The 20,625-nt window shown below is 40.0% G+C and overlaps 1 protein-coding gene and 1 long non-coding RNA gene across 3 annotated transcripts in view; one reads left to right on the forward strand and one right to left on the reverse strand.

The window, feature by feature from the left end:
• Positions 1–18,362, reverse strand: part of LOC126081519 (uncharacterized) — a 93,942-nt gene extending 75,580 nt beyond the window's left edge. For both annotated transcript variants that reach the window (XR_007518415.1, XR_007518416.1), the window contains exon 1: positions 18,182–18,362. This is a non-coding gene — a long non-coding RNA (uncharacterized LOC126081519). The remainder of the gene's footprint in view (positions 1–18,181) is intronic.
• CCDC71L (coiled-coil domain containing 71 like) lies at positions 17,149–18,173 on the forward strand. Its single transcript, XM_049893492.1, has one exon. The coding sequence runs from the start codon at positions 17,386–17,388 to the stop codon at positions 18,079–18,081; it is 696 nt and encodes a 231-aa protein (XP_049749449.1). The 5' UTR covers positions 17,149–17,385; the 3' UTR covers positions 18,082–18,173.
• Positions 18,363–20,625: the final 2,263 nt, after the last annotated feature.

The raw sequence follows: 20,625 nt of genomic DNA on the forward strand, positions 1-20,625 counted from the left end.
AAGATAGTTTATAAAGAAAATGTTCTACATCCTATTTTGGTGAGTAGCATCTGGGATTTTAAAAGCTTGTGACCAGTCATCTAAGATACTCCACTGGTCTCACCCCATCTGGAGCAGGGGAGAATGAAGAAAACCAAAGACACAAGGGAAAAATTAGTCCAAAGGACTAATGGAGCACAAGTACCACAGCCTCTACCAGACTGAATACAGCACAGCTAGATGGTGCCCATCTACCACCACCAACTGTTCTGAGAGGGATCGCAATGGAGGGTACAGGACAGAGCTAGAGAAAGATGTAGAACAAAATTCTAACTCACAAAAAAAACAGAGTTACTGATCTGACAGATACTGGAGGTATCCCAAGAGTATGGCTCCCGGACAGCCTTTTAACTCAGTACTGAAGTTAACTCCCGAGGTTCACCCTTCAGCCAAAGATTAGACAGACCCATAAAACAAAATGAGACTAAAGGGGCACACTACCCCAGGGGCAAGGATGAGAAGGCAGGAGGGGACAGGAAAGGTGGTAATGGGGAAATCAAGGTCGAGAAAGGGAGAGTGCTAATATGTTGTGGGCTTGGCAACCAATGTCACAAAACAGTATGTATATTAATTGTTTAATGAGAAACTAGTTTGCTCTGTAAACCTTCATCTAAAGCACAATAAAAACAAACAAAAAGGTAAATTAAAGTTGTAATTAAAAAAATAAAATGGATCTTTGCTCTAGGTTTTCTACAAAGAGGCTGGCCTAGGAGATTTACACAGTGCATCATCTTGAAACCCTTCCTGGATTCCTCTATGATTAATCCTTCACCTCAAAGGTCCATTCAAATAAGCTGCTAAAATTCTGTCCTGCTTTTCTCATCCTCATAATCTCACTTCCATACCATTTTCTGTTTCCTTCTTTGTCCATCCTTCCTCACTGTATTTTCACCACCCTTCACAAACGGTAAGGATGTGATCCTTTTGACTCTGAACACACCCCTGAGAAGGGTAATTCTTTTTTTAATTTTTTTTTAATCCATTATAGGTAACATCACATGTGTTATATTATGTGATTGCTACAGTCAATTCAATACTGTTATAAGCAATATTGTTAGAAACAGCAATATAAAGGATAGCAGATCAAATTCTTTGCAGATTGTAAATTACCGTAAACTACTGGTCACTGCAGAAATACCATCTTTCCCTAAAAGTTAAGAACTAGTGGTTTTAGAATAAAATCTGACCCCAAATATTCCACCTTGTGATTCATAGACCAGCAGTATTGGCATCACCTGGGAGCTTATTCAAAATGCAGAATCCTGAGAACCACCCCAGACCTACTCAGTCAGACTCCACACTTTAGTAAGAGTTCCCACGTGATTTGCAGCAGTCATTCTAAAGTTCTAGAAGCACCGTTAAACACTTATTTTGAAATGGTGAGAAGTTCTATTGCTTTAGAACAACAGATCTTGTTCCTAAAGTAGAAGCACAGGCTTTACACTTGTGGAGTTTACCTCCAGCCACCTGAGAGTTTAGAGCTACAAAAGACAATATAATCTCATGCTTGCAAACTGGTGTCCCAGAGATTTTTGTGGGCTGTAGATCAATCACCAAGTGATTAATTTGTGAAACTGCTAACTCTTTAAACTCATCTCCAACCATACACACACACAAAAAAAGACCAAAGCCAGTGCCGTCGAGTCAATTCTGAATCATAGCGACCCTATAGGACAGGGTAGAACTGCCCCATAGAGTTTCCAGGAAACCCTTGACAGATTTGAACTGCCAACCCTTTGGTTAGTAGCCGTAGCACTTAACCACTACACCACCAGGGTTTCCAACCATCCACACAGTTCCTAGCAATTCCCACTGATGGGTCAGAAACAAACAAAAAACCAAAAACCCATTGCCACTGAGTGAATTCCAACTCATAGCAACCATATAAAACAAAGTAGAACTGCCCCATAAGGTTTCCAAGGAGCAGCTGGTGAATTCAAACTGCTAACCTTTTCAGTTAGCTGCTGAGCTTTTTTTTTTTTTTTTTCCCCATTTGTCTAAATGCTTTCAAAGGCGTTAATATATATATCATTGTGCTTTAGATGAAGGCTTACAGAGCAAATCAGTTTCTCATTAAAGAATACACATATTGTTTTGTGACGTCGGTTGCCATCCCCACAACATGCCAGCACTCTCCCCTTCTCGACCTTGGGTTCCCCATTACCAGCTTTCCTGTCCCCTCCTGCCTTCTCGTCCTTCCACCTGGGCTGGTGTGCCCATTTAGTCCTGTTTTGTTTTATGGGCCTGTCTAATCTTTGGCTGAAGAGTGAACCTCAGGAGAGACTTCAGTACTGAGTTAAAAGAGAGTCCAGGAGCCATGCTTTTGGGGTTTCTCCAGTGTCTGTCAAACCAGTAGTCTGGTCTTTCTTTTTTTTTTTTTTTGTGAGTTAGAATTTTGTTCTACATTTTTCACCAGCTCTCTCTGGGACCCTCTATTGTAATCCCTGTTAGAGAAGTCAGTGGTGGTAGCCAGGTACCATCTAGTTGTGCTGAACTCAGTCTGGTGGAGGCTGTGGTACTTGTGGTCCATTAGGACTAACCTTATGCCTTTGGTTTTCTTCATTTTCCCTTGCTCTAGACAGTGTGAGATCAGTGAAGTATCTTAGATGGCCGCTCACAAGCTTTTGAAGCCCCAGACAGTACTCACCAAAGTAGAATGTGGAACATCTTCTTTATAAACTATGTTTTGCCAGTTGAGCTAGATGACCCTTGAGACCATGGTCCCCATTCCTCAGCCCAGTAATTTGATCCCTCAGGGAGGCTGGATGTGTCTATGAAGCCTCAATGATCTTGTCTTGGAGCAGCTAAGCTCTTAACCACTATGCCACCAGGGCTCCAACTGATGAATCGGTAGGAACCAAATTCCCAAATCCTCAAATTTCCTATAGGTAAGGGAATTTGGATATAGCAAATTTAAAATTCTTTACAATGCCAATACAAAATGGAAATAAGTCAGCTGAAACTTCCCAGAAATTTCTAAAAGCTATTAGAAGCATGAGAAGTGTAATTCTTGCCCTATTCTGACTGCTTTTCTTCTGAGCAGCAGTCTCCTGTCACCCTGAAACTCCAGCAATACCAGGAAGGTGATAATGCTGCAGGTAAGATGATCCTAGAAGTTTAAAGGCCCTGGCTTGACCTTATAGTCTGCCTCTCAATTATATAAAATTTTATTTGTTTTTACATAGAACCCTATTTCCTGCTCTGCTCAAAGTTCTGTCCGAACATTGAATAGCTTTTGTTGAGCAAAAATTTGTGCGTTCACGTAGATATATATGGCATCTCAATAGGTAGGAGAAGTAAAAAATACCCTGAATCTAAATTAGACCATATCTCAATCCTTGTCACCTTGGAAAAGACAGCAACCATATCCATATGCCATGAGATATGTGTGCTAAATCTACTTGTTCAGGATCTTATGGTGTCCTTTGGAAGCCTGAAACACTGAAAAGATTATAATGCTCTTCCTCCTACATGCTACTCTCTAAAATCTAAAATAAAAACAATACTAAAGATTACTAAATAAGAGTAAGGAATTCTAACAGAATTCTGATATTTTCCCAGGAATACTACTTTGATGCTTTTAAAAAATATATTAAATGTCAAATTCTCTTACAGTATACATCTTCATTGATTTTTGTGGCCTGCTCTGCATTGCCATATGCAAGTGTTTAGACCATCCATTGTTATTATTGTTAGGTATTGAGTTGGTTCCAATTCATAGTGACCCTATGTACAACAGAATGAAACACTGCCCAGTCCTGTGCCATCCTCATAATCGTTGCTATGCTTGAGCCCATCGTTACAGCCACTGTGTCATTCCATCTTTTTGAGGGTCTTCCTCTCTTTCTCTGATGCTCTACTTTACCAAACATGATGTCCCTCTTCTGGAACTCATTCCTCCTGATAACAGGTCCAAAGTCTTGCCATCCTTGCTTCCAAGGAGCATTCGGGCTGCACTTCCTCCAAGACAGATTTGTTCATTCTTTGGCATTCCATGGTATGTTCAATATTCTTCACCAACGCCGTAATTCAGATGCATCAGTTCTTCTTCAGTCTTGCTTATTCATTATCCAGCTTTCACATGCATTTGAGGCAATTAAAAATGCCAAGGCTTGGGTCAGGTGCACCTTAGTCCTCAAAGTGACATCTTGGCTTCTTAACACTTTGAAGAAGTCTTTTGCAGCAGATTTGCCCAATGCAATATGTCATTTGATCTCTTGACTGCTGCTTCCATGGGCATTGATTGTGAATCCAAGTAAAGTGAAATCCTTGGTTTGTCCATTATGTTCTGTATATGCCTCACTTATACACTACATATGTCCCTAAAAAATTGTGAATGGATTGGAATGTATTAAAAATTCTGTAAGGTAATGTAACATTGTGCTGGATTATTTTATTAAATAAAAAATGTTTTTATAATACGGTGTTTCCCAACTTTTAGTTTTTCAAGTTTGACTTTTACTATACCAAATGCTTTCAAAGTGGATCTTGTATTTTGAGGTTGATAGAATCATCAATGGATATAGTCATGGAATGGCACTATAATGGAAATCAGAGAATGATAAGAATGTCCTCTACAAGATGAGATGAATTGGCTAATCAGAGACAACTTCTTGTGGGATAGGGCTTGAAGGCAAGAGACTAAAAGAAGGATAAGCATTTTTATCTTTTTTGGTAGGAAGAGTTCACCTTTGACTAACAAGCAGATACTCAGTGCTTGTGGAAGCATAGACCTGAGCTCACAGACTACTTTGTTAGCTCTTAAACACTACCAAACCTGGGATCTAAGCTATCTGCCTCCTTTCTCCTTTCCCTTAAATCATTGCAAATTTTATTCCTTGGGAATTCTCTGCCAGTTGTGTGCTCAGGTCAGGATGATGGCTGAAGGAAGCCATTGTTGTAGGAGCCCTTGCTTTAATTGGAAGGTATTCTGTGTTTACCTTTTGGTGCCTTTCACACCAGACACAGTTGTGAGGGACCCCTACCCACAGACCCTGGGCCACTACATGTACTGCACAGATTAGGTTTTCCAGTGGGTTGAGAACTACAGGTCCATGTATATATTTTTTTACTTTCTATGTCTTCTTATCTTTTAAAAATATTTTATTTCCCATCTCATTTCTTCAAAGAATTTTAGAGCTTGGCATATCTTAATAGATAATTTGGTTTGTTCATGTCAGTCAGGGCTAAAGCTAGAAAAAAATTAGAGCAGAAAAAGTGAAGTTCTTTTTTTTTTTAATTGTGCTTTAAGAGAGAGTTTACAAATCAAGTCAGTCTCTCATACAAAAATTTATATACACCTTGCTATATACTCCTAGTTCCTCTCCCTCTAATGAGACAGCACACTCCTTCTCTCCACCCTATATTCCCCCTGTCCATTCAGCCAACTTCTATCTCCCTCTTCCTTCTCATCTCCCCTCCACATAGGAGCTGCCCACATAGTCCATGTGTCTACTTCAGCCAAGAAGCTCACTCTTTACCAGTATCGTTTTCTATCTTATAGTCCAATCCCTGTCTTTGGGAATGGTTCCAGTCTTGGGCTAACAGGAGGTCTGGGGACCATGACCTCCGGGGTCCTTCTAGTCTCAGTCAGACCATTAAATCTGGTCTTTTTACAAGAATTTCAGGTCTGCATCCCACTGCTCTCCTGCTCTCTCAGGGGTTCTCTGTTGTGTTCCCTGTCGGGGCAGTCATCACTTGTAGCCAGGCACCATCTAGTTCTTCTGGTCTCAGGCTGATAGAGTCTCTGGTTTATGTGGCCCTTTCTGTCTCTTGGGCTCATAATTACCTTGTGTCTTTGGTGTTCTTCATCCTCCTCTGCTGCATGTGGGTTGAGACCAATTGGTGCATCTTACATGGCTGCTTCCTAGCGTTTAAGACCCCAGACATCACTCTCCAAAGTGGGATGCAGAATGTTTTCTTAATAGATTTTATTATGCTAGTTGACCTAGATGTCCCCTGAAACCATGGTCCCCAAACCCCCGCCCCTGCTACACTGGCCTTTGAAGCATTCAGTTTATTCAGGAAACTTCTTTGCTTTTGGTTTAGTCCAGTTGTGCTGACCTCTCCTGTATTGTGTGTTGTATTTCCCTTCACATAAAATAGCTCTTATCTACTAATTAATGAAAACCCCTCTCCGTCCCTCCTTCCCCACTCTCAATATCCATCAAAGAATATTTTCTTCTCTGTTTAAACTATTTCTTTAGTTCTTATAATTGTGGTCTCGTACAATTTTTGTCCTTTTGCAACTGAATAATTTCACTCAGCATACTCAGCATGCCTTCCAAATTCCTCCATGTTATAAAATGTTTCACAGATTCCTCATTGTTCTTTATTGATGCATAGTATTCCATTGTGTGAATATACCATAATTTATTTATCCATTCTTCCGTTCATGGGCTGCTTTGTTACTTCCATTTTTTGCTGTTGTAAACAGTGCTGCAGTGAAGATGGGTGTGCATGTTTCTGTTCATGTAAAGGCTCTTATTTCTCTAGGATATATTCCAAGGAGTGGGATTGCTGGATCGTATGGTAGTTCTATTTCTAGCTTTTTAAGGAAGTGCCAAATCGATTTCCAAAGTGGTTGTGCCATTTTACATTCTCACCAGCAGCGTATAAGTGTTCCAGTCTCTCCACAACCTCTCCAACATTTATTATTTTGTGTTTTTTGGATTAATGCCAGCCTCGTTGGGGTGAGATGGTATCTCATTGCAGTTTTGATATGCATTTCTCTAATGGCTAATGATCGTGAGCATTTCCTCATGTATCTGTTAGGTGCTTGAATGTCTTCTTTGGTGTAGTGCCTGTTCATATCCTTTGCCCATTTTGTAATTGGGTTATTTGTCTTTTTTGTTGTTGTGATTTTTCAGTATCATGTAGATTTTAGAGATCAGATGCTGATTGAAAATGTCATAGCTAAAACTTTTTCCCAGTCTGTAGGTAATCTCTTGATGAAGTCTTTGGATGAGCATAGGTGTTTGATTTTTAGGAGCTCCCAGTTATCTAGCTCCTCTTCTGGTGTTTGTACATTGTTAGTAATGTTTTGTATACTGTTTATGCCATGTATTAGGGCTCCTAGTGTTGTCTCTATTTTTTCTTCCATGATCTTTATTGTTTTAGATTTTATATTTAGGTCTTTGATCCATTTTGAGTTAGTTTTTGTGCATGGTGTGAGGTATGGTTCTTGCTTCATTTTTTTTTTTTTTTTTTTTTTGCAGGTGGATATGCAGTTAATGCCAGCACCATTTGTTAAAGAGACTGTCTTCCCCATTTAACTGACTTTGGGCCTTTCTCAAATATCAGCTACTCATATGTGGATGGATTTATGTCTGGATTCTCAATTCTGTTCCATTGGTCTATGTATCTCTTTTTGTAGCAGTATCAGGCTGTTTTGACTACCTTGGTGGTATAATAGATTCTAAAATCAGGTACTGTGAGGCCTCCCACTTTGTTCTTCTTTTTTAGAAATGCTTTACTTATCTGGGGCCTCTGTCCTTTCCATATGAAGTTGGTGATTTGTTTCTCCATCTCATTAAAAAATATTGTTGGAATTTGGATCAGAATTGCATTGTATCTATAGATCACTTTTGGTAGAATAGACATTTTTACAATGTTAAGTCTTCCTATCCATGACCAAGGTTTGTTTTTCCACTTACGTAGGTGTCTTGTGGTTTTCTTTGTATAGGTCTTTTACATCTATGGTTAGATTTATTCCTAAGTATTTTATCTTCATAGGGACTACTGTAAATGGTATTGATTTGGTGATTTCCTCTTCAACATTTTCTTTGTTGGTATAGAGGAATCCAACTGATTTTTGTATGTTTATCTTGTATTCCAATCCTTTGCTGAACTCTCTTATTAGCTTCAGTAGTTTTCCTGAGGATTCTTTCAGGTTTTCTCTGTATAAGATCATGTCATCTGCAAATAGAAATGCTTTTACTTATCAATTTGGATGGCCTTTATTTCTTTTTCTAGCCTAATTGTTCTGGCTAGGACCTCCAGCACAACGTTGAATAAGAGTGGTGATAAAGGGCATCCTTGCCTGGTTCTCATTCTCAGGGGGAATGTTTTCGGACTCTCTCCATTTAGGATGATGTTGGCTGTTGGTTTTGTATAAATGCCCTTTATTATATTGAGGAATTTTCCTTCTATTCCTATTTTGCTGAGAGTTTTTATCATGAATGGGTGTTGAACTTTTCAAATGCCTTTTCTGCATCAATTGATAAGATCTTATGGCTCTTGTCTTTTGTTTTATTTATATGATGGATTACATTGATTGTTTTTCTAATGTTGAACCATCCCTGTATACCTGATATGAATCCCACTTGGTCATGGTGAAATTTAAAAAATTTTTTTAATATGTGGTTGAATTCTATTGGCAAGAATTTTGTTGAGGATTTTTACATCTAAGTTTATGAGGGAGATAGGTCTGTAATTTTCTTTCTTTTATTGTGACTTTGCCTGGTTTTGGTATCAGGGATGTGCTGGCTTCATAGAATAAGTTTGGGAGTATTCCATCCTTTTCTGTGCTCTGAAATACCTTTAGCAGTAGTGGTGTTAACTCTTCTCTAAAAGTTTGGTAGAACTCTCCAGTGAAGCTGTCCAGGCCAGAGTTTTTTGTTGTTGTTGTTGGGAGTTTTTAATTACTTTTTCAATCTCTTCTTTTGTTATGGGTTTATTTAGTTGTTCTACCTCTGTTAGTTTAGGTAGGTAATGTGTTTCCAGAAATTCATCCATTTCTTCTAGGTTTTCAAATTTGTTAGGGTACAATTTTTCATAGTAATCTGATATGATTCTTTTAATTTCAATTGGGTCTGTTGTGATATCGTCCATCTCATTTCTTATTCATGTTATTTGCTTCCTCTCCTGTTTTTCTTTTGTCAGTTTGGCCAATGGTTTATCAATTTTGTTAATTTTTTCAAAGAACCACCTTTTGGTCTTGTTACCTCTTTTGATTTTTTTTTTTTTTTCTGTCTCTATTTCATTTAATTCTGCTCTAAGTTTTATTATTTGCTTTCTTCTGGTGCCTGAGAGTTTCTTTTGTTGCTCTCTTTCTATTTGTTTAAGTTGTAGGGATAATTCTTTCATTTTGGCCCTTTCTTCTTTTTGTATATGTGCAATTATTGATATAAATTGACCTCTGAGCACTGCTTTAGGTGTGTCCCAAAGGCTCTGATAGAAAGTGTTTTCATTCTCATTGGATTCTATGAATTTCTTTTAAAATCCTTAATTTCTTTTATAACCGAGTCGTTTTTGAGTAGGGTGTTGTTCAGTTTCCAAGTGTTTGATTTCTTTTGAAAGGTGAAGTTTTAAAGATAGCCAAAGAAGATTGTATAATTGTCAAAATAATTTTTGAGTGCTTTTACTGTTCATAAGAAGCAGCGTCATATATGAAAAGAGTACTGGTCTTTGAATCAGAAAATCTCAGTTCAGGATCCAACTTTATCAGTTTAACCAGTTATATGACCTTGAACACATTAGTCAACCTTACTAAGCTTCAGTGTTCTCATTCATAAAACGAAAATAGTACCAATTTTCTTGTTTGTATCACCTGACTCTTTGAGAATCAAATCAGATAAAGTACTTTGTAAGGTAAAAAGTGCTGTGTGCAAGAAATATTAACACATTATTGCTATGTACAACGATAAAAAGGTGAGGAAGACACAACATTGCCATGAAGGAGTTTATAGTCTAGATAGTTGACACCCTTCCTTCTGTACCAACACAACTGAGAGATATGACACATTCCCTTAGTAGCAATGGCTGCCATGGGGGTGAGGGTAAGGTTGGTGTGAGGCTGAGGGCAGGGAATTGTGCTATAAAGAAGATAAAGCAAAATGCTACAGCTTTCACAGAAGGAAAAGAGCACATAGAAGATCAAGTGGCTTTGGTGATGAGCCTCAAAGCCAAAAAAACCAAACCCAGTGCCGTCTAGTCGATTCTGACTCATAGCGACCCTATAGGACAGAGTAGACCTGCCCCACAGAGTTTCCAAGGAGCACCTGGTGGATTTGAACTGCCGACCCTTTGGTTAGCAGCCGTAGCACTTAACCGCTATGCCACCAGGGTTTCCATAAGCCTCAAAGGATGTATAAAATTTGGAAAAGGAAAATACATAGGGGGAAAGAACAGCCCTAGTCTGCTCATCTGTAAAATGGACCATATAGAATAGTAACTGTTTCGTGAGACTCCTGTAAAGATCAAAGGAACATGGCAAAGGGGAATTAAGGTTGCAGTTAGAATTAAGGTTGCTAGTAAACTGATTTTAAAATAGGGACATTATCTTGAAGTACCTAGGTAACCTCAGTGCCATCAGAAGGGGCTGTGAAAGTGGAAGAGGGAAGCAAAAGTGGAAGAATGGTCAGAGAGATGCAACGTTGCTGGCTTTGAAGATGGAGAAAACGTTTCATGAACCAAGGAATATGGGTGACCTCTAGAAGCTGGGAAAAGCAAGGAAATAGCTTCACCCTCACAGCTTGCTGATATCTTGACTTTAGTCCAGTGAAACCCATATTGGACATCTAACTTACAAAACTACAAGATAATAAATCTGTTGTTTTACACTACCAAGTTTGTGGTAATTTGTTATAGCAGCTATAGAAAACTAATGTACTACTAGTCTATAGGCATCAGGAGGCAGGTACCTGGTACATTTTTTGATCACTGTTTTTGTACAGCACCTAGGCTTGGTGTATAGTAGACTCTCAATAAATTATTTGAATGATTGAATGAATTAAAATACCCAAGAACATATTGTGGTGGAGTTTGGAAGGGATTTTAGTTGTGTTCTAGGCATAAATTTTGAGGACCAGTAAAGGGCATAATTTGAAGATTTCTTAATAACAGACTACAGGTTTTGTTTTTAATTTGGTAGGAAGTGGAGATCCACTGAAGATTTTTGAGCAAATATGGACCAGGACCAGAGCTGTGTTTTAGGAGATTAATCTTATAATATCTTCCTGGATAAGAATGTGTGAGCTGGGTGGTAGTAGCATACAGCAAGCTCTAGAGCCTAATGAACCAACCATACCTACAAAGTGCTTACAAATTGATGTGAATTAACAAGGGCAAGTCTCCAGTGGAGTAACATAGGTCTTTATTTTTGAGTCTGTTCCAATGGGTAGTACCACTGCTGACTTGGTTTAAGGTGGAAGGATGCCTGTCTAATTTACTGAAAGGATTAATCAAAATCAGAATCCATATTCAAAAGTATTTTGCCTTCCTGGTGGTCCAAGATTCTTTGATTGTTTCTGTCTAGAGAACTTCCTTTAGCTATTCTTTTAGAGTAGGTCTGCTGGCAACAAATTAGTTTTCTTTCATGTGAGAATGTCTTGATTTCCTCTTCATTATTGAAGGATATTTTCACTGGATGCAGGACTTACACATATTGAATCACTTCCTTCTGTTCTCCATGGTTTCAGATGAGAAATCTGCTCTCAAAGTGATTTTCCTTTATAGGTAAGGCGTATTATTTACCTAGTTGCTATGTATGAGTCGGAATTGACTTGACGGCACTGGGTTTTTTTTCTGGGTACCATAACAAAGTACTACAAGTCAGGGATGGCATTAAAAAGCAGAAGAGTATTGTCTCACAGTTCTGGAGGCCAGTAGTCCAAATTCAAGCTGTCAGCAGGACCCTGTTACCTCCAAAGGCTCTAGAGGAATATCTTTTCTTGTCTCCCTCAGCTTCTGGTAGCCTCAGGCATTCCTTGGTGTGTAGATGCATCTTCATGTGGTTGTCTTTCCTCTCTCTTTCTGTGTCTCTTCTCCTCTTCCCATAAGGATACCAAGCAGATTGGGTTAGGACCCACTTTACTCCAGTATAATCTCATGTTAATTGATAACATCTTCAAAGACCCTGTTTCAAAATGAAGTCACATTCGTGGGTACCAGTGATTAGGTCTTCAACATATCTTTTGAGAGGACATACTCCAATCCATAACAGGTGTTGTTTCTATATCACTGCTTTCAAAAATTTTTCTTCGTCTTTAGTTTTTAGAAGTTTGACTATCTTGCGTCTTGGTGTAGATTTCTTTGTATTTACCCTGGTTGGGTTTTGCTCAAGTTCTTTTGCCAGCTTTAGGAAGTTTTCACCCATTATTTCTTCAAGTATTTTTTTCAGCCCCACTCTCCTTCTCCTGGAAATTCTGTTGGCATAGTGGTTAAGAGCTACAGCTGCTAACCAAAAGGGCGGGAGTTCAAATCCACCAGGTGCTCCTTAGAAACTCTGTGGGGCAATTCTGCTCAACTCCTATAGGTTGCTATGAGTTGGAATCAACTCGATGGCAGTGGGTTTGATTTGGGTTTTTGGCTCCTTCTCCTCTCCTTCTGTGACCCTGATGACTCTCCTTCCAGAGCTTCACAGGTCCCTGAGGCTCTGTTCTTTTTTTTTTTTTTTTTAATTCCAGTCTAGTTTCTCTCTGTGTTGTTCAGATTGAGTAATATTTATTGTTCTTTCTTCAAATTCATTGATCCTTCCCTGTCTCCTCCATTCTGCTGTTGAGCCAATCCACTAAGCTTTTGTTTCATTTATTGTATTTTTCAGTTCTAAAATTTCCATTTGGTTCTTTTTCTTATCTCCTATTTTTTTGCTGAGACTTTATTTGATGAGGCTTTCAATTTTTTCATTTGTTTCAAGTATGTTTATAATTGCTTGTTGAAGTTTTTTATGGTGCCCACTTTAAAATCTTTGTCAGATAATTCTAAATTCTCTGTCATCTTAGTGTTGCCATCTGTTGACAGTCTTTTATCATTTAGTTTAAGATCTTTATGGTTCTTGGTATGGCATTATGTTATGAGACTTTGAATCTTATTTAAGCCTTCTGTTTTAACTGGCCTTCTCTGACACTGTTCCTACAGGGGAAGGGGGATGCTGCCTTGTTACTGCCAGGCTGAAGTCCAGGTTTCCCACTCTGCCTCTATTTACACCCAAGCTGGGGAGGGGGGCACCTTATTTCTACTGGGTGGGGGTGGGAGTTCTGACACCTTACTTGGACGCCACTTATATCTCCCTGGCTGGGAGGGGTAGGAATGTCTTATTACTGCTTCCCATGTGATCTACACTGACACCATGAGTGGGGGGTTGTCTCTTTACCACTTAGCAGGGATGAAGGTCCTGATTCCCTACTCAGCCTTCTCTGATATCACCCTAGCACGCACTGAGGTGCCTCTTTACGGCCTGGTGAGGGCGGCAGCCACAGTTTGTTTTTGCGGTGTTTTGCTGCAGTAGTGCAATTATTTTCTAAAAGCTTTCTGTTAGGTTGCCCCTTTCCTGATCTTATGGCTATGAAGAGCAGGCTTTTGGGGGGCTTTTTTTTTTTCTTTTGTATGTATTGGTATTTTGAGTTCCTATTTTCTCTTTTTCTCCAGTGCCCAGTGTGGAATGTACGAAGCAAAAAAGAAAACCCAAGGAAAATCACTTTGTCAATTTTTGGGTCCTGAGGTCCCTAGCTGGTCTGACTTCTTTGCTCCACCTTTCAGTGTCTTATTTTTGTTTTGTTTTGTTGTGTGTGTGTGTGTGTGTATAATTTCCATGGTTTTTTAGATGTAATTAGTGGGAGAAATAGGAAAAAGAACACTTATTCCATTTTCTTGAAAGCAGAAGTCCTATCTTCTCAGTTTATATGGTCTTAATGTACTTCACATTAAGCAGTTTTAGAGCATATCAGAGCTTTGAGATAATTTTTCTAGAACATTCTAAATTACTTTAGAATGGTTTTGATTTTTTTCTTGATGAATCATGCACTATTCAATATCATTTGAACTAAAAATTAGTGCTATCTCGTTGAATTAAATACAAAATTTAGAATGGTAGAAACAACTCTGGTCTAGCAGCTCTAGTTCAAGGCCTCTAGCTCTAGGACCTTGGTTCTAGTTCAGAGTATTCCAACCACCCAGTTGTGTGACCATAGGCAGCTCTCTTGGCATTTCAGTATTCTCATCTAAATTAAGAGTGTTGGACTTATTAGATCATCTTTAAGTTTCCTTCTACCTCACATTTTAATTTTCTTCCCATGAATTCTATTACTTTTTTACCACTAGACTCTTGCTGGAATACAAGACTTGAAATATGTTGGTTAAACCTAGTAAAATACTCATAATTAGACAAGGACAGCTTTCAATTATTTAATGTTTACTGTGTTCTGGGCACTATAGTAAACATTTTACCAATATTATCTATTTCTCAAAACAATCCATTGAAGTAGAGGTCACACATAAATAAGAAAACCAAGGCTCAGAAAAGTGAAGAAACCTGTCCAAAGATATTTTGATCTATTTGACTTTGGAGCTGATGTTCTCAATCACTTGTATATACTTTTCTTTTTTGGCACCTTTTCTTGAAGCCAGTTATTTTGATAGAAATGGGATCTTATAGCAAAGGTTCTAGGTAGTTAAGAGATACATTTTATTTTCAGTTTCTCCAATCACTTTTCTGCTTGGATTTATTTTCACCTAACATAGAAAACATACATACATAGCTAGTTTTTTGTTTATTCTTATTATCCAACATACCTATTTATCATATATAGGAACCATCATTATCCTTGAGAGATAAAGGAAAAAAGAGAGGATTTTAAACTATCATTCTTCAAGAACAAAAATGTAATGTGATAACTTTCTATAAACTTTATGACGGTTCGGGAACTAGAATATTTTAGCTTTATGTGTAAATTTTACTCACTTATGGAGAACTGATAAGAATCTATTTGTAAAACTATTTGAGGTAAGCAAAAGGTGGATGTTAAGAAGAAATGGAAAAAAATAAGTAAAGAAATAGAGGAAACAGAAAAATAGCAAAAAAAAAAAAAAAAGGCCAAATTTAAAAGTATACAATAATTTAAGCCCTTTAACAGGATACTATTCCTAAAAATATTTCATAAAAACAAATTTGTTTGGCTTTAAATAAATTAAATGAGCATGAATTATAAAATGAGTTCTTGAATACTCTGCAATTTGTTGAGATCTTACATTTTTGAGATTCAAAATTGTGTTGACAAAATATTTATCCTCTTAATTGAAATTGACTCTCTGAAGTTTAGGTGGATGCTTGAATATTTATGTGGCAAAAACCCCTGATGTACTTATATTATGAGTAACATGGTAAGTGGTGAAGGATAACAATATAAGAAACTACGTAAATCCTTATTTTACCCTTTTCTATCTTTCCACTGGTTTACTTTGTGAGATTTACTATGTCAGCTGTAGGGACATTCCAATGGAAGTTATTCAAATTACTCATGACCACGTATTCCCAGAATTACCAAGAGAACTAATGGTGATGTAAACAATTGTTGCAATATCATTTCCTTGTAAGGACTTAGGAAGCTGGTAATTGGTTCTATGATCTTGTTTTGAGTTCAGGGTGTGATTTAACGGGAAAATTATTTTCTCTTCCCAGTTACCATGATTTTGGTAGATATAGTCTCCTGGTCAGTTTTGTTTTTTGTCATACCCATTGTGCCATTGTGTAGAGAGGATGTCTGGTATGTGTAGAGCAGCACCTTTCAAAATATTTCTTGTTTTTATTGAAACCCTGCTTCAAACAAAATATTCTAAGTCCAATATATAAGGATAAAACAGCTTGATTCTGGGTGAGGTGTGGGGTGGAAGTGGGAATAGGTGTACAGTGCTGTTGGTTACCCCACTCATGCATAAACCATTTTCTGTTGAATCCCTTAGACTCTTGACAGCACAATTTGAAAAACCACCACTAAGAGATAAAGGTTGCTAGATTAGGAATCCAAAGACCTGAACTACAGTCCAGTCCTGCTATTAGCGAGCTCTATTACTGAACTTCTCTGGGTCCCAATTTCTACATATATGAAATAAGAAGATGGAACTAGGTCTCTTTCAGCTAAAAAGTTAAGGGAACCAATAGCAACTATATGTAAATCACAATATTTATGTGTTGTAGGATTTTTCTATCTGAAAAATAAAATGCTCAGTGAAGGGTAAAATTTGCTTGCTACTTCAGAGTTCTAAGTATTGGGAGAATTTTTTTTTAACCTTAAATATATGAGTTCTGAGAAAAATGCAATATATATGCAAAATATAAAATTGTCTTGTACTAAGCAATTTTCAATATTTTTTTCTCAGCCCATTTCAAATAACCAATGCTTGAATCAGTGATATTTCACTGATTCACTCAACAAACAGGTGCTAAGCTAGGAATTAAGGGTAGAAAAGATGGCTAAAGAATGGACACTACTCTAAGTATCTATACTTCCTCTTCCTCTCCCTCCACCCCCATCCCTTATTACAATAAGTAACATGTTAACAATACGTTCTATTCAGTGAAACCTTGTTGATTGTATGTGATGCTACACGACGGGAATGATAGTGCAAAGGGACATTTAAAAACTAAATGAAAAGGGAAGTGACCCTTAGAACTGAATATTTAAAAACAAGTATATTGTCTTGAAGCAGAACCGCTTTGATGTAATTGATCTCTGGTCAACTTGAGCAAAGATTATCAGATTATTTAGTTTTATAAAGTATAAAAATCTTTGCTTTCTTGATAAGGGGATTATCTTAAATATAAGGATGATTCCGTTGTCTAGAGGGAGACAGCCTCACTGAAGCCGCCCAGACCACCTGAATGATTCTGTATTACCAGTGATTTCTTGACTGGATTGAGGCTAAGAAAGGGAAAAGTTGAATGAAGATGCCTAAAGAGGCCTTTGGGGATTTAGAAGGGAATTGTGAAAGACCCATTCCCTCTAGACTTAAACACCAATTCCTTTACTGTGATAAAAGCAACAGCCTTTGGGCACATCTCTTTGTTATTCACATGGTAGATCTCTCCCAGCTCAACCTACAAATGCACGCCATTCACTCTGAAAGACCATGACTTTCCCCAAGGTGGAACTGACGCCCACCCCTTACTCTACACAGGGCACCACTTCCCATAGACCCACTCAACTGTTGACTCCTGCTCAAGGCCCATCATCACCACCCATCCCAGCACCATCTTCCAGGAACTGGCCTCTCCCCACTTGTCCCCGCCCCTCTCTTGAGAGCACCCAATGGGTGGAGTCGGGGCCGCGGTGGGAGGGGCCTGAGGCGGGCCCATTTAAAGAAAGGCAGAGGGCGAAAGAAGGCAAAAGAGAAGAAAGAGAAACCAGGGGGGCGAGGCGCCGTCCAATGACAAAGCCCAGGGGTGGGCGCCGGCCGCCATCTTGTACCGGGCGGCAGGATATTCACCCGCGTCCTCCGCCCTCAGAGGGGGAGGGGCGGCAGCGGAGGCGAGAAAAGTAGGGAGAGACGCGCCGCCGCCGCGGAGCCGGACGCGGGCGGGGGCGGCGGCGGTGGGACCCGGCGAGCGCAGACTGCCCCGAGTGGCCTCCGATGCGGCGCGGCGTGAAGAGGCGGCGGCGCCGGCCCCCGGCGGCTCCGGCCACGGCCGGCCGGGGCGGCAGCTTTAGGGCGGGAGGAGGGGCCGGACTGGAGGCGCGGGAGGAGAAGGTGGTGTACTCGCGGTCGCAACTGTCGCTGGCCGACAGCACCAAGGCGCTGGGCGACGCCTTCAAGCTGTTCATGCCCCGCAGCACGGAGTTCATGAGCTCGGACGCGGAGCTCTGGAGTTTCCTCTGCAGCCTCAAGCACCAGTTCTCCCCGCACATCCTGCGCAGCAAGGACGTCTACGGCTACTCCTCCTGCCGAGCCCTGGTCCCCGACCCCCCGCCGCCCCCCACCGCCCGCGGCCAGAAGCGCAGGCTGGCCCCGGGCGCGGCGGCCAGGAGGAGGCGCCGCGGAGCCCCGGCGGCCACCGCCCGCAGGAGGAAGCCCCCGCCGTCGCCGGACCCCGAGGAGAGCTGCCCGGCCAAGCCCGTGGCCCCGGGGCCCTGCTTCGGGGGCCGTACCCTGGAGGAGATCTGGAGGGCAGCCACCCCGACGCTGACCACCTTCCCCACCATCCGCGTCGGCAGCGACGTGTGGGGCGAGCGCAGCCTGGCGGCGGCGCGGCGCCGAGCACGGCAGGTCCTGCGAGTGAACCTGGAACCCGTGGTGAGGCTCCGCCGCTTCCCCGTGCCCCGGGCGTGAGACGCGACCCTAAGGGCGCCTCCTGCTGGCCGCGCCCGACCCGCCGAGGGAAGGCCTCCCGACATGCACCGCCCCCTCCGACGGCGCCGCGGCGGCCCACCTTGGGACGGAGCTTCCGCCAGGAAGAATGAACAAGTGTCAGTCGAGTGTTTACAGATCCGGCCAGGACCCTGTCCCCTAGTGCACTTTACGGGCGAAGAAGTCACCGGATGGTTTTCCTTGCCCCGCGCCCCCGGGATGCAGCGCCGCCGTCTGGGAACTCCGGGCAGGTGTGTCCTCTACTGCCTCCCCCCACTGGGTCTGCGGAGGGAGGAGACAGCTGGACCCGCAGGGGAGGTCCCTTTTCTTCCTAATCCTAGACTGAGACGTCTCCAGGACTATAGGGGCAGATCCGTTTTCTCCCTTTTGGACTCTACCTCACTGGTCTGGAAGTCCTCTGAAGAAGTCATTATTTTTCCAAAGGAATTTGGTTTCGTGCTTGTGTAATAAAGCCAGATTTTATTTGCTTTTTATCCGGCCCCCCCTTTTCTTTATGACTGCCACCCCTCTTTGTGGACGAAATTTCGAACATATTTTGTGGTGTTGCACTAGTTTGTGCTCAGGGTATTCTGAATCCCACTCGTTCCCTAAATTTTACTGGATTCCAAAGCTTTGACCAAGGATATTTTTTAAGAGGTTCAGGCTTATGACTGTTAATAGTGCAAGGATTTCTGTGGCTTTGAATTGCATGTGCTCAGTGATTACAAACAAAGAGATGCAAAGTACAACTGTTTAAACATTTTTAAGGTATTTCTAAAGAGTTTATATTGAAATTTAATGTTTATATTTACTGAGCTTCTAAAGAAAATGGTAGAATACTCAGTGTTTAGGAAGAATTGACTTGTTAAATTCTTTTTAATTGAATAAAACCACATAGCTTGTAATAAAATAATGAATTGTAAAGAACTGGTGTTGGTTACAGGGATGAATCAAATCAAATTGGAGATAATTTGGCCTCCATGTAATGGTCCAAATACAAATCCAGCAATATTATTTCAAGGATGATTTATTTCAGAATGGGAATTACATATGGAAAATGTGTGTGTGTAAACATTGTGTTTAAAATGATAAGCAGAATACCCATTAGAATTCTCGGAACTAATAATGATCTAGAGGGGTGGAGACATTTCTTGGTATCAAATAACTGGTTGAACTTTCTTTGGGCAAAATAGATCCCTTTCTTTTCTTCCTTGTTTCTGATGTTGGAAAACAAGAAATGTCCAGACTAATATTCGTCACTTTTGTAAACATTATGACAATTGGTTAACTTTTTTGTTCCAGGAATTTCCCTTTTTATCTTCCTTCCATTCACAATTATGTTTGCAGTTATAGGTCTTTGTTTGACAGCTGAAGACCACAGGAATCAAGCAGGCAAGCCACACAGAGTACTGACCCTTCTTTTACACTTTTGTAATAGTGCTTATACCATATGGCCCAGTGTGGAATTCTTGATTATCCAAGTGCCTTTGGTCATTGGCGGTAGCAAGACTTAATGGTTTTTAGCCAGTGGTGCCACAGCCAGCTTTTACTGCAATACCTAAAGGGTCAAGTAGTGTTTTTGTACCACTGTTTTTTCAAATTTAAGTATTCTGCCGTGGAATGATCCATACCAGGTTGGAACTTGGCATATGAAATCCTCAGTACTGAGGTTTATCTCTGTTTGGCAGCTTCTTAGGAAAATAATGAGAGTTGCAATTTTAACTCTTGCGTTCCCGGAATTCAAATGACATAGCTTTCCAAATGCATCTTTCAAGCTTACTAGTCCATAGTAGGGGTTTGTGACTTTAATTTCAGTGTTCTTGTTTTGTAAAAGAAATACCTACAGGACTTTATGCCAGTTTCCCAGTAAGCGTCATAGTCATTCACTACTCAATGCATTGTTACAGACACTGTCACATGAATAAATAAAAGCCAATAATTAGAAGATGAAGAGTGTTATATTTGTGTGATAGAAGTTTAGATATATTCTTTTGGTTATTAGCTTCCATTGCCAATTGTATTTCAGATACGTAGGGTTTTCTTCCCAAAAATATGTTGTTAACTTTTATAGCTAACTAGCACCTGGGAAAAACATGTATTTGTACCACTTCACTATTGTATATAGTTTTATATAATTAAAAAATAAATCCTATGGCCATATTAGAATGTAATCTCAACATGCAGCTTATCTAGTTTCCCAGAGGATTTCAAAATTAGACTTAACTGGGAGGATAACTTTGCTCAACACATGACTGAAACAACCATTGACACCATGCATTTATTTTCACTGAGATTCTTGACATTTTTTTCTTCATGCCTTGTTACTTTAGTGCACTTGAACTCATATAAAATGCTTATTTAGATTATTTGGGCTGTCTGATTACAGTTTGGATCTGATTGCTCATCCTGACTTCAATATGTTATTTATCTGGTCTGTTAAAAAATCATGCCATTTCAAGTTTGTGAAATAAGATGTTAAAAAAAAAAAAAACACTTTATTTTTGCCAACTTTTCTTTAGCAAAGCC

This window comes from Elephas maximus, chromosome 8, assembly GCF_024166365.1.
Source record: "Elephas maximus indicus isolate mEleMax1 chromosome 8, mEleMax1 primary haplotype, whole genome shotgun sequence".
Classification (NCBI taxonomy): domain Eukaryota; kingdom Metazoa; phylum Chordata; class Mammalia; order Proboscidea; family Elephantidae; genus Elephas; species Elephas maximus.